This window comes from Pelodiscus sinensis, chromosome 22 (assembly GCF_049634645.1).
Source record: "Pelodiscus sinensis isolate JC-2024 chromosome 22, ASM4963464v1, whole genome shotgun sequence".
Lineage (NCBI taxonomy): Eukaryota > Metazoa > Chordata > Testudines > Trionychidae > Pelodiscus > Pelodiscus sinensis.
In genome coordinates, this window is record NC_134732.1 from 11466221 (window position 1) to 11479021 (window position 12801).

The window sequence follows — 12801 nt, forward strand, 5'->3', positions numbered from 1 at the left end:
TTAATGGAACTAATGTATTGAGAGTCTTGTCTGATCCCTTTACTAGATTGTCTGTTGGGTTTGTAAAGGTGGCTATTGTACCTTAGTTAAACTAAGTAAACTGGTGCCACTTATTTAGCTGCATTGTGGTGGATCCTTTTCTGTTTCTAGAACATGACTGTGTAAGTAGAAGTCTTCAGTAATTGGTGTACACTGAGGTAGGAGACAGAAATTCTGCCTTGTCTGTTGTGTACTAGGAAGTGACTAAAGGCCATGAGCTTGCGTCTCTTGACTAATGCTGTGACTTAATCACTGGTTCTGGAGGAAGCAGTCTGGGCTTTCCAGTAAAATGGTATTGACATTGCATGTTTGGAATAGTAGATAGTATGTGCTTTAGAGTCACAGCTTCTGCACAAAGTGTCTAGGTACAGTTCAGGGGTAGCAGAGACAGCCTGCGTGCCCCACAATTAGTCTCTTTTTAGGGAGAACAAGCATTAATTTTAACTTGCCTTTTCCTTGTTTTGTGGTAGAGAGGTTTCCCTATGCAGGTAGATGTAGCCAACACTGAGCGAGCACTGCAGGAAATGCGAGGATTAATAGCTAGTATGCAGCAAGAAATTGCCACAGCTGTGGAAGAGAAGAGGAAGCGGGATGAAGAAGAGGAGAGAGAGAGGCAGCAGCAGTTACAGAAACAAGAGCAGTTGAAAGCCCAGACTCCCGTTCCTGTACAACATCCTACGGGAAGAGAGAAAAAGGAAGGTAGGTCCAGCTCCTGTGAGATCTGCCTTACTTCACTGAACTCCACTGGTCTACCAAACTTAACACAGGTTCAGAAACACATAATCTGTGGTAGTTGATTAGCTCTGCTTGGCCTGGAGCTTATCAAGGTATGGGATTGCTGGTAGAAAGCTTCGTTGACACTGAAGTTGATGTTTCGTAAACTGGTTATGTTAATTGAAGCAAAAGCAGTCATTCTTGAACAATACACATCATGCTGGGCAGGAGGGCATAGTCCATTAATAAAATAGGGTAGAATCTGGTGGGACAGTGTGTGCTAGGTTACAGATTACTAAAAGGGGCAGTTTCTAATTCCTCACCTCTGCTATCAGATGCATACAGAAATGTCTCCAGAATGGCTTACTATTTGGCTGTAATTGAAGTTCAAAAAATCAAGGCACAGGAGCCATCAAAGGGTGGACTTTTTTTAGATTTTGAAGCCTTAGGTGGAGTGGGCAAGAGGCAGCCAGGGGGCTAGATCAAGGCAGCCAGTGGGTCAGATCTGGCCCGCCAAGCCACCAGGTCTGGCCCACAGCTGTCTCGCTAGGACCATTTAAGCACAGCACAACAGCAGCCACTTTAAATGTGGTTGCTCTATTCTAGAAGTGAGGCTTTGTGCTTTGTCCTGCCCTTCAGTAAAATCTCTCAGCTCCCATTGGCCCTTTACTGACCAGTAGCAGCTGAGATATTTTGCTGGTAGCAGGGGCAGCCAATGAAGCCTCCTCCCTCCTTTTCCCTGCCTGTAGCATAGCCATATGAAGCAGCTTGTGACTTCAGCCTTCAGGTTCCTGCAGGGCTGCTGACTGGGAGCTGCCTAGGTAAGCGTCTCCCAGCCAGAGCCTGCTTCTAGCACCCCCACCCTCTCTCCCTGCCCCAGGCCACCACCCAAAATCTCTGTATTCCTTTCCCCCAGGTCACAACTCCCTCCCAGACCCTTCTTCCAGGCCAGAATCCTCTCTGGCACCCATACTCCCTCCCTGACTCTGCACCCTGTTCCCCTGCCCCAAGTCATCACCCAAACCCTCTGCACCCCCTTCACCCAGGTCACAACTCCTTCCCAGACCCTGCACCTCTTCCTAGAGCCCCTCCCTCAGGCCAAAATCCTCTCATGCACCCATATTCCCTCCTGGACTCTGGACCCCAAACCGCTGCCCCAGATCACAACCCCCTCCTTCACCTAGACTCCCTCATGTACCCCAAGCTCCCTTCTGCATCCGAACTCTGTCCCAGATCCCAAATCCCTTCAATAGAAATGTGGCCCATGACCACTTGCCAAAATCTTGGTGTGCCCTCCCACTATTAAAAATTATTGCCCACCCCCTTAGCCTTAAATATAACTGCCTTTCTAAATTTGTTTGTGAAGAACAATAACTGCTCAAAACTTCTGGGTCTTGATAATTTTTGTAGGACGTTAGGATTTCTGATATCTTTGTTATGGTAATAGTTTTATTTTATGTGACTGCTTTTCTTGTCTAGTATTAGGACTTCAGGTTAAGGCAGCAGAGAGCACTATGCAGTGGTACCAGCAATTGCAGGATGCTTCTGACCAGTGTGTTGCTTCATTTAGTGGACTGACTGACTGCAAAGACAATCAGGTATGGTTGTGATATGAATCCTGATGATCAATATTGTTAGAAAAACTCCCTCTCTCCCTTTTCTTTCTACTTCTCCACTTGTATAATCAACAAACAGTCCTGTGGCACCTTAGGGTATGTCCACACTACAGCACTAATTTGAACTAACTTAATTCGAATTAGTTAATTTGAACTAAGCTAATTCGAACTAGTACATCTAGATCTAAAAACTAGTTCGAATTAGCATTTTGCTAATTCGAACTAGCATGTCCACATTGAGTGGACCCTGAACCGAAGTTAAGGCTGGCCGGAAGCAGTGCTGGCAGGGCATCAGGTTAGGACTTAGTGTGGAGCTGCTGTCTCAGGCTAACCTAGGGCTATGCTTAAAGGAACCCAATCCCCACCATGGACAGACAGTTCTCAGGGTTCCTCGCTCGCTTGTCTACCTCGATGAGGGACAGCAAAGCAGTCCTGACTTGGAGTGCCCTGAGTGCCCACACTCGGCACATCACAGCACTCGGCCATCAGCCTGGCTGCACTTGCCGCAGGCTGCCATCTGGGGGGCGTCAATCGGGGGGGCTGCAAGAGAGCTTCCACCCCGAGGAGCCTGCAGAGCCACCCCAGTCCTCCCCATCGGGGGCTCGTACCCCATTCCTCCCTCCCTTCCACTTACCCCTCCCTAGCCCCGTTCCTGATGTAAAAAATAAAGGACACGTGTGTTCAAAAATAGATACTCTCTTATTTAACAAAAAGGGGGGGGTGATTAACCTCTGGGGAGACTGGGAAAAGGAGGTGGGAGAGGGGAAGAAAGAGGGTGGGACAGGGGAGGGGGAAACCTGAGGAGGGAGCTGGAAGGGGGAAGCCAGGGGAAGAAGGAGGAGGGGAAGTATAAAACTATGGTACACCCACATCTTCAGAACTGTGTACAGATGTGATCTCCTCACCCCAGAAAAGATATTTTGGCTTTGGAAAGGGTTCCGAAAAGGGCAACTAAAATGATCAGGGGTTTGGAGCAGGTCCCATATGAAGAGAGGCTAAAGAGACTGGGACTTTTCAGTTTAGAAAAGAGGAGACTGAGGGGGGATATGATAGAGGTCTATAAAATCGTGAGTGGTGTGGAGAGGGTGCATAAAGAAAAGTTCTTCATTAGTTCCCATAATAGAAGGACTAGAGGACACCAAATGAAATGAATGGGTAGCAGGCTTCAAACTAATAAAAGAAAGTTCTTCTTCACAAAGCAAATAGTCAACCTGTGGAACTCCTTGCTGCAGGAGGCTGTGAAGGCTGGAACTATAACAGAGTTTAAAGAGAAATTAGATAAAGTCATGGAGGTTGGGTCCATGGAGTGGTATTAGCCAGGGGGTAGAAATAGTGTCCCTGGCCTCTGTTTGTGGAAGGTTGGAGATGGATGGCATGAGACAAATGGCTTGGTCATTGTTTTCGGTCCATCCCCTCCAGGGTACCTAGTGTTGGCCACTGTCGGCAGACAGGCTACTGGGCTAGATGGACCTTTGGTCTGACCCAGTATGGTCATTCTTATGTTCTAAGCTCAGGATCAGGGGTCTCAGTGGACCACCTTGATTTTCATGCAGACCTGCTCCTGGGTTTGCATGTGGCGTTTGGTGGCCAGGCTGGCAGCTATCCTGCCCTAGATGGCCACTTTCCTGTGCCTAGTGCGTAGGTCGTGGATGTTGGAGGCCTCCCCCCAAACCTGGATGAGGTCCATGATCTCCACACTAGACCAGGTGGGCGCCCACCTCTTGCGGCCCCAGGCAGGCTCCTGGGAGCTGCCAGCCTGGTCCTGGGAAGAGGCGGAGGGCTGGGTGGCAGCGGGTGGCTGGCTGGTGCCGTGCCAGGTGCAGGGTCTGCTGGCTGGGTGCTGGCAGGCTTGCACCTGGCACGGGCACCGTAACCAGGCCGTGCCCCTTTAAGGGCTCCGGGGCCGGGAGGGGGGCAGAAGAGTTTCCCTAGCTTGTCCCAGAGTGGCCGCCAGGGCAAGCTGGGAAGAGCTAGCCTCCCACTAGATCGAATTAAGTGGCTACACAGCCCTTAATTCAAACTAGGCATTAGTCCTCGTAGAATGAGGTTTACCTAGTTCGAATTAAGCGCTCCACTAGTTTGAATTAAGGTCAAACTAGCGGTTTGCATGTGTAGCGCCTATCAAAGTTAATTCAAACTCACGGCTGTTAGTTCGAATTAACTTTGTAGTGTAGACATACCCTTAGAGACTAATAAATGTATTAGATCATGAGATTTTGAGAGTAAAATCCACTTCGTCAATGAGTTGAAATGGAAAATACAGAATCCAGGGTATATAACAGAGCAAAAGAAGTTACTTATCAATTGTAGATCAGTGTTAATTAAGCTAATTGTCAGGGTAAATGTGTCATTCACAGCATTTGATGTGGCAATGCGAATATCAAAAATGGGGAAATGGCCTTTTATAGTGTGTTAACCAGTTAAGATCTTTATTTAAGCCTAAGTTGATAGTGTTTGTTTAACAAATCCCATGGATTCAATGAAGTGTTTAGGTTTTAATGAAGTTGAAACCTTGAGATGGGAAAATGTTAAGCAGCAGTTACTGTGCTTTCATAGTAATTTTTTTAAAATACTGCAGAAAAAGTTTCTGGCTGCATTATAGGCTTGAGCACATGCCCAATTTCTAATTAAAAAATGCTATAGCAGAGCAAAGCCTAGACCAGTGGTCATCGACCGGTAGATCTTGGAGCCTCTGACAGGTGATCGTGAATGGTTTGGCCAGGAAGCTATCAAGCGCTGGCACTTCCATTGCCCCTCCACCCACTATCAGGCTGCTCCTGCCCTCTGCTTTGGAGCGGCCTCCCTGGGAGTCGCCTGCTTGCTGTTAAGGGTGTGGGAGGGTGAGGACACTGATGTTAGAGTGTCCCTATCTCCACACAGAGAGAAGGGGATGGAGGGAGCTTGGCAATGCAAATCTGTCACACACACACATTGCGTCTCTCTCTCATTCTCACAAACTCTCACTATCCTTCACTCGCATCTCCCAACCCAACACATACTGGGTGGGCATGTTTCTGCAGCCCCTGAGAGGCAGAGCAGGGGGTTTCCACATGCTGTTCTTGTCTGCAGACACCACTCCTGCGGTTCCCATTGATCAAGAATGGGGAACTGTGGCCAGTAGAGGCTGTGGGCTCAGTACTTGTAGATGAGGGGCAGCACATGATGCCACCGAGCCATTGCTGTACATGCCAGCTGCTTTCAGGAGTGGTGCAGGGCCTGGGAAGGAGTAAGCCTGCCTTAACTCCATTGCTCCACCACCCAGAAGCCATCTCAGTTTAACAGTGCCTAGCCAGAGCCTGCTTCCTGAACCTCTGTCCCAGCCATGAACCACTTCCTGCACCCAATCTCCTGCCCCAGATGTGCATCCCCTGCACCCAAAATCCTTCCCAGAACTTGCACCCTGAAATGCCTCCTGGACCCCAATCTCCCATCTTGGGCTTAGCCCAGTGCCCTTCCTACACTCCAAACTCCTTGGCCCAAGACAAGAGCCTGCACCTGTACCCCAGCCTGGTGAAAGTGAGTGAGGATGGGGGATGAAAGGGGATGGAGTGAGCAGGGTGAGGCCATGGAGAAGGGTAGAGCAGGGACAGGGCCTCAAAGAAGGGGTGGGAGGGAAGTGGGGTAAGAATATTTGGGTTTGAGGTAGATCTTACTTTGCACTTAAGTTGAAAAAGTGATCTTGAGGTTAAAAAGGTTGGAGACAACTGGTCTAGATGCTGTTGATTTGATGCTGCCCTCTCAATGGAATCATAGAATCCTAGGACTGGAAGAGACCTCAGGAAGTCATCGAGTCCGGCCCACTGTCCAAAGCAGGACCAACCCCAACTACATTATCCCCACCAGGTCTTTGTCAAGCTGAGACTTAAACCTTTAGGGACAGAGATTCCACCACTTCGCTAGGTAAACCATTCCAGTACTTTACCACCCTTCTAGTGAAATAGTTTTTCCCAATATCCAACCTAGATCTCCCCCACTATAACTTGAGACCATTGCTCCTCGTTCTGCCATCTGTCACTAGTGAGAACAGCCTCTGTCCATCATTTTTGGAACCTCCCTTCAGGAAGTAGAAGGCTGCTATCAAATTCCCCCTCACACTTTTCTTCTGCAGACTAAATAAGCCCAAATCCCTCAGCCGCTCCTCATAGGTCAAGTGCTCCAGCCCCCTAACCATCTTGGTTGCCTTCCACTGGACCCTCTCCAATGCATCCATATACTTTTTGTAGTGGGGGCCCCAGAATTGGATGCAGTACTCCTGTGGAAGAAAACATTGTCCTCACTCTGAGTTTGTAAGCAACAAGTAGCCAGAGGCAGTTTTATTACAAACTGCAGCAAGGGAAAAACTGGTTCGGACAGGGGGGAGCTCCCCTCCCCCCCCCCCCCCCCCCCCCGAGGCAGATCTTCGAATACAAGCAATTATGAAGCAGTTTATATACTGTCTATTAGATATAATAACAATAACAATTAGTCTCCTTCCCATTACAAACACCAATGGCTAACAGTTATTTAGTTGCATCCAGATGCTCCTTATCTCAAGGTCCCTGCCAGAGTCAGCATTCTATCCTTATCTCTGTTTGGAGGCGAGAGGCAAAGGCAGCGTCTAATTACAGATCTCGCGTTGTCAGGCCACAGACTTAGCCTGACTCTTGCTCTCTTGTTAACAAGACTGAGATGGCTGCACACAAATTCCCTTATTCCCTTTTCCTGCCTCCACCCTCCAGATATGGTCTCACCAGTGCTGAATGAAGGGGAATAATAACTTCTCTAGATCTGCTGGCAATGATCCTCCTAATGCACCCTAATATGCCATTAGCCTTCTTGGCTACAAGGGCACACTGTTGAATCATATCCACTGTAATCCCCAGGTCCTTTTCTGCTGAACTGCTACTTAGCCAGTTGATCCCCAGCCTATAACAATGCTTGGGATTCTTCCGTCCCAAGTGCAGGATTCTGCACTTGTCCTTGTTGAGCCTCAGATTTCTTTTGGCCCAATCCTCTAATTTGTCTGTCACTCTGGATCCTATCCCTGTCCTTCAACGTGTCTACCTCTTCCCCAATGCATAATATATACTTGTTTTCTATCTTTGAAAAATCAGATACTTCATTTGCAAGCTTTTCAAGATAATAATAATGGAGATTGCCTATCTCCTAGAACTGGAAGGGACCTTGAAAGGTCATCGAGTCCAGTCCCCTGCCTTCACAGCAGGACCAAGTACCACCCCTGACAAATTTTTGCCCCAAATCCTTAAATGGCCTCTGCAAAGATTGAACTGACATCCCTGGGGTTAGCAGGCCAATGCTCAAACCACTGAGCTATCCCCCTCCCCCACCCCCCAATGACTGGCAGCCTGGGAAATGTGATCAAGTCCTAATTACATACCATCCTTTCATCTTCAAGGAGGCTCCATTAGTCATTAAATCTTTTTTGTGCAGGAGACTGGCACGTTGCTGACTTAAAAGGCAAGGACCTGTATGCCTCCTTTGTGTCTGAGTGCTCTTAACTTCCATTAAAATCAATGGGAGTTAATGCTGAATGCAGCCTTGTAGAATTGGACCACTCATGAGCAGTGTCTTCCCTGTTGTAATCTGCCTCTTTAGGCTTGATCAGGAAATGATTTTAACAGCTTATTACAATCTTCTGCAGGTGAAGAATATCAGAATGGATCTCCAGAAAGCAGCCAGCATTCCTGTGAGCCAGATTTCTACGATAGCAGGTCAGGAAAATGCTGAAAAAAATCCCACCTGAGATGCTGTTATCTGAGGCACACTGAGGCTGCCTTCTATCTCTGCATTGCTATTCCATTGGGGTACGTCTAGACTATGTGGCTCCGTCGATGGAGCCATGTAGATTTGTTTGTTTGGCAATGGGAAATGAAGCCGCGATTTAAATAATCGCTGCTTCATTTAAATTTAAATGGCTGCCCTGCTCTGCCGATCAGCTGTTTGTCGGCAGATCGGGGCAGACTGGACGCTCCCCTGTCGACATGAAAGCCCTTTATCGACCTCCCCGGTAAACCTCATCCTACGAGGCATAACGGGGAGGTCGATAAAGGGCTTTCAGGTCGGCGCGGGAGCGTCCAGACTAGCGCGCTGAGCCGACAAACAGCTGATCAGCTGTTTGTCGGCTCAGCGCAGCAGCCATTTAAATTTAAATGAAGCTGCGATTATTTAAATTGCAGCTTCATTTCCCTCTGCCGATCAGCCTAATCTACATGGCTCCATCGATGGAGCCATGTAGTTTAGACACACCCTTGGAGAGCTTGTGTGTGTAGAGACCATATCTTTGCTGTCTGAACTTGTATTTGCGGTTGGGAGAGTATTTTCCCCAGGTGGGAGGGGTCGTCTTTCTGTTTAGCACAATTCAGTTCTAGTGATTAGCGGTAGAAATATTAACAGTGACCTGGGCATGAGGATTTTTACCCTCTCCCTTCAGAATCTGGTGCTAGTTTTACTGCTGCTCATGTGGTTTGTTTGAGGCTTGCTTGTTGGCAACTTTTAATCTTTTGTGTGTTCATGCACTCTTGATGATATATTCACAGGCTCTCAGCTGAGAGAGATATTTGACAAAATCAATAACCTGCTCTCTGGAAAGTCTGTTCAGTGTGGAGGGCGAACTGTGTCGGTGACTCATCATCCACAGGGTCTGGATTTTGTTTATTACAAACTGGCGGAGAAATTTGTGGTGAGGACACCTTGTCTTATGGGGGTGGTGAGGGTAAGCAAAACTTCTGGAGATTCTTTGGGATGCTGACCTGTCTGTCTCAACTATTGAAAACAAAACTCCTAGGAACTTATGACCTGGTAGGCTATGTTCACTCTGATTAGAAAGAAGGGGGATATATTTTTTGGCCTAAGGAAAAGAGAAGTCTTGCTTTTTTTCTTCATGCACTTGATCATATCTTATGGAAAGAGGTAAGGCCCTTTTGGACCCTCAACTTACTCTACACTTGTTTTTTTTTTTTTTTTTTTTTTTTTTAAGAGAGAGCATGTGCAATATCAGTGGAATTTAGTGTGTTGTTTAGCATATTATATAGCACAACCCTATCTATATGCCCAAAATACACTATAAGAAACCCTTGCAATTCACAGAATCACTATTTGGATTTCGGGTATTCACAGGTCTCTCCTATCCTCCCCATTGCACCCCATCTGCAGGCATAGGGGTGAGGAATGTTACCCAGTGACAACAGTGGTCAGCCCCTTTCCCTCTGCACTCACCGTGGCGGCTGGGAGCTACCACCACCAGTATTAGCAGTTCTTCAGGTGATGTCCCCATGGGTGCTCCACTTTGGTGATGGGTGATCCCCGGAGCTGCAGTTCGGAGCTTTTCGTAGCAGTTGACAGTTGAGCTGCACACGTGCAGTAGGTGCCTCGCGCTGCTGACAGTTGGCGCCTCATGCAGCAGCCTGACCCCTACTCCGCTTCAGTTCCTCTTCAACCACTCTTGGTTGTGGATGGAGCTCTGATCTCTCACCTCAGGCGTTGTCTCTTCACACATACTTGCTATTTAATTGCTCTTCCTTCTGGGCTATTGCCCTTAATTGATCAATTGATACAGCTCCAAAAAAACAAACAAACAAGCATGCTGTTTCAGCTGATGGACCACCTCACTCCCTCAGCCAGGTTTTCTCTGTCTGTCTCTGTCTCTCTACCTCAAAAAGAGGGAAAAGAAGGCACCCGAGCCTTAACGACAACCGACCATGCCCAGCCCCTCAGGGCTTTAAAAAGCGTATACAATGTAAGGAACCCATGCCAGCATCAGATGGGCATGATTCCTGCATATGATGTTTGGAGGAGGCACATACTCCTCCCAAAAATGTGACCATTGCAGGAGCCTCACGGCCAGGGCCAGGAAGGACCATGAAATGCAGCTCTGCATGATCATGTTTGAAAGGACACTGCAAACCTCAGAGCAGCCTGAACTAGCTGTGAGGCATGGAGACCTGAAGCACAGGTCTGTGTCACCATTGCCCCACAAACATTGCAGGGCAACAGTCTCGCCTGCCAGATTGCTGCCTACAAAGCTGTCCCCCAGGTTGACCACCGGGGATGTGTGGCATGCACCAGAGAAGTTGGCTGCAAAATCTTTACTAGGCACCGCAGCAGCCACAACCCCCACCAACTCGGGGTTGGCATGCTCAGCAGTGGCACCGGAAGGACCGTGCTGGCAGACCACAGCACTGCAGAAATCAGCGCCGCAGCATTCGCTGCCAAGAACTACAGAACCGCCTTCCAAATGGCTCTGCAAATCCTCAACACTGCCTCTTGAGCCATCTACAGGGAAGCCCTCCCCATTGGAGGCTTTAACACAGTTGCAGCAGGATAAAAACCCTGTGCAAATGCAGGATAATACTATATTAACACCTGAAGATTACAACACTCAGCTGAGCTCTCCCCCTCCCCCCACACTCCCAAATGGGGCTCCCCTGTTTTCAACTGACTCAGTAGGTCCATACCTATGTGACATTGGGCCTCCACTGACACAGAGGAACATTGCAGCTGCTGAATACGATCAAGGCAGTGTTTTTTCTTCACAACATTCATCTCCAACATTCATGGTAATGTCAAAACTGATTAAATGAAAGACTTCACTATCCTCATTGGTACCCAGAATGGCAACATCTCCCTCTCTACTACCCCCTCCCTGGTGGACATCGTGGGACTATTGGGAGCCCCACAAACGCCATCCTAGGAGCACATCTGTCTCGCCTAGGAGGCTCCCTCCAGCCTCTCCAATCCATACCCTTCCGGCTTTGGTAGACTCGGAGGAGGATGAAGAGGGTCAAATCCCTGACTGTGATAGTGTCACACAAGAACGGCAGACATTCGAGGACAATTCATCCTCACCCTTCGATGAGACTGCGACACCAGAAGCATCCAACTCTATAGATGACCTAAAACAGTTCCAAGAACTTTTTAAAAGAGTAGCCATTAGCCAGGAGGTTCAACTCCAGAAAGTAAGAGAAAAACAACATCGCCTCTTACAGAACGTTTTCCTGTCCTCTCAAGGAAAGATCACTCTCCCTATTGATGATACAATAATGGAGGTATCTGATGACATTTGGTGGACACCCTCCTCAGTACATCCCACCTGCAGAAAAGCAGATATAAAGTATTTTGTCCTTCCCAAAGACCTGGATTTTCTTTTTTCCCCACCCCCGACGAAACTCACCGGTGGTGAGTGCAGCGAATCAACACTCGCAAGGCCCCTCAGCTCAGATCTGCAAACAATAACAAGGAGTACAAGAAGCTAGACATCTTTGGCAGGAAGACCTATTAATCAGCCACGCTGCAACTTAGAATAGCAAACTGCTCTGCACTGTTGGCTAACCATGATTTTGATAATTATTCTAAGCTGGCTGAACTCATGGAACACCTGCCCAACTCCAGAAGGCCAATTCTCATGGCAATCGTTCATGAGGGACACACTATCACCCACACTGCTCTACTAGCAACCATAGATGTTGCTAACATGGCGGCCAGAGCGGTGGCCACAGCTGTGGTGAGGAGGAGAGCCTCCTCCTGGTTATATGGAGCCGGGGTGCCTAAAGACTTACAGATGAAAGTGGAAGATCTCTCTTTCAATAAACAGAAGCTATTCGCAGCAAACACAGATGAGATCCTGCATAGCAGTAAGGACTCTCGCACCATGCATCGCACTCTTGGCATGTACACACCACCATGCCGCAGAAAGAGATGCACTCCTTATAATAGAATAGGGACCGCTATTACAGCCCCCTGCAGAAGCCATATGACTATAGCTGATCCAGGCAGCGATCCCAGAAGAAGCGCCCACCTCAAGCATACTCCTCCGGATCGCAGACCACCAAACAGCAAATTTGAGAAATTAGTCTTGAATTGCTGGGCCACATGGCAGCTATTATGTATGTTGTCCAGTATGCGTGCAATGCAGCACTGGCTAACTTCGGGAAGTGAGTCATCATTCCGGCACGTGTACTAGACTCCCTCAAACGGTGGACTGCACACCACAACCTCCTTGTGGGAGTTCCTTCCTGCAGCCTGAACTATCAGTATAAGTTACCACAGATGCCTCACTAATAGGATGGGGAGCACACATTCGACAACACAAAGTGCAGGGGAGATGGTCACCGCACGAAACTGTTACATATCAATCTCCTCGAACTTTGAGCGGTCAGGAACACTTCAGATGCTTTGCTCCCAACATTGTGAACCTCACTGTATGGATCTTAACGGACAACACAACAACCATGTTCCACATCAGTGTTTCTCAATTTTATTTGGCAATGGACCCTTTTCAGAATTTCAAGGAACCTCCAAGCTTTGTCAAGCCAAAAAAAGGGGAACCCACCAATGCATGAAAATCACATTCCTTCCCCAAGACCCCACCCCTTTGAAGCCCCATCCTCTCTGTTCCCCTCCTCTCCATCACTTGCTATCCCCAGCCCTTATACAC

At 48.1% G+C, this 12801-nt stretch overlaps 1 protein-coding gene across 1 annotated transcript in view; it reads left to right on the plus strand.

Annotated features, from left to right (window-relative positions):
* Positions 1–12801, plus strand: part of GLE1 (GLE1 RNA export mediator) — a 47906-nt gene that overhangs the window by 21900 nt on the left and 13205 nt on the right. Inside the window, exons 7-10 of the mRNA XM_006119031.3 lie at positions 510–738; positions 2233–2351; positions 8011–8080; positions 8906–9048. Of these exons, the coding sequence (XP_006119093.2) occupies positions 510–738; positions 2233–2351; positions 8011–8080; positions 8906–9048 (561 nt within the window). The remainder of the gene's footprint in view (positions 1–509; positions 739–2232; positions 2352–8010; positions 8081–8905; positions 9049–12801) is intronic.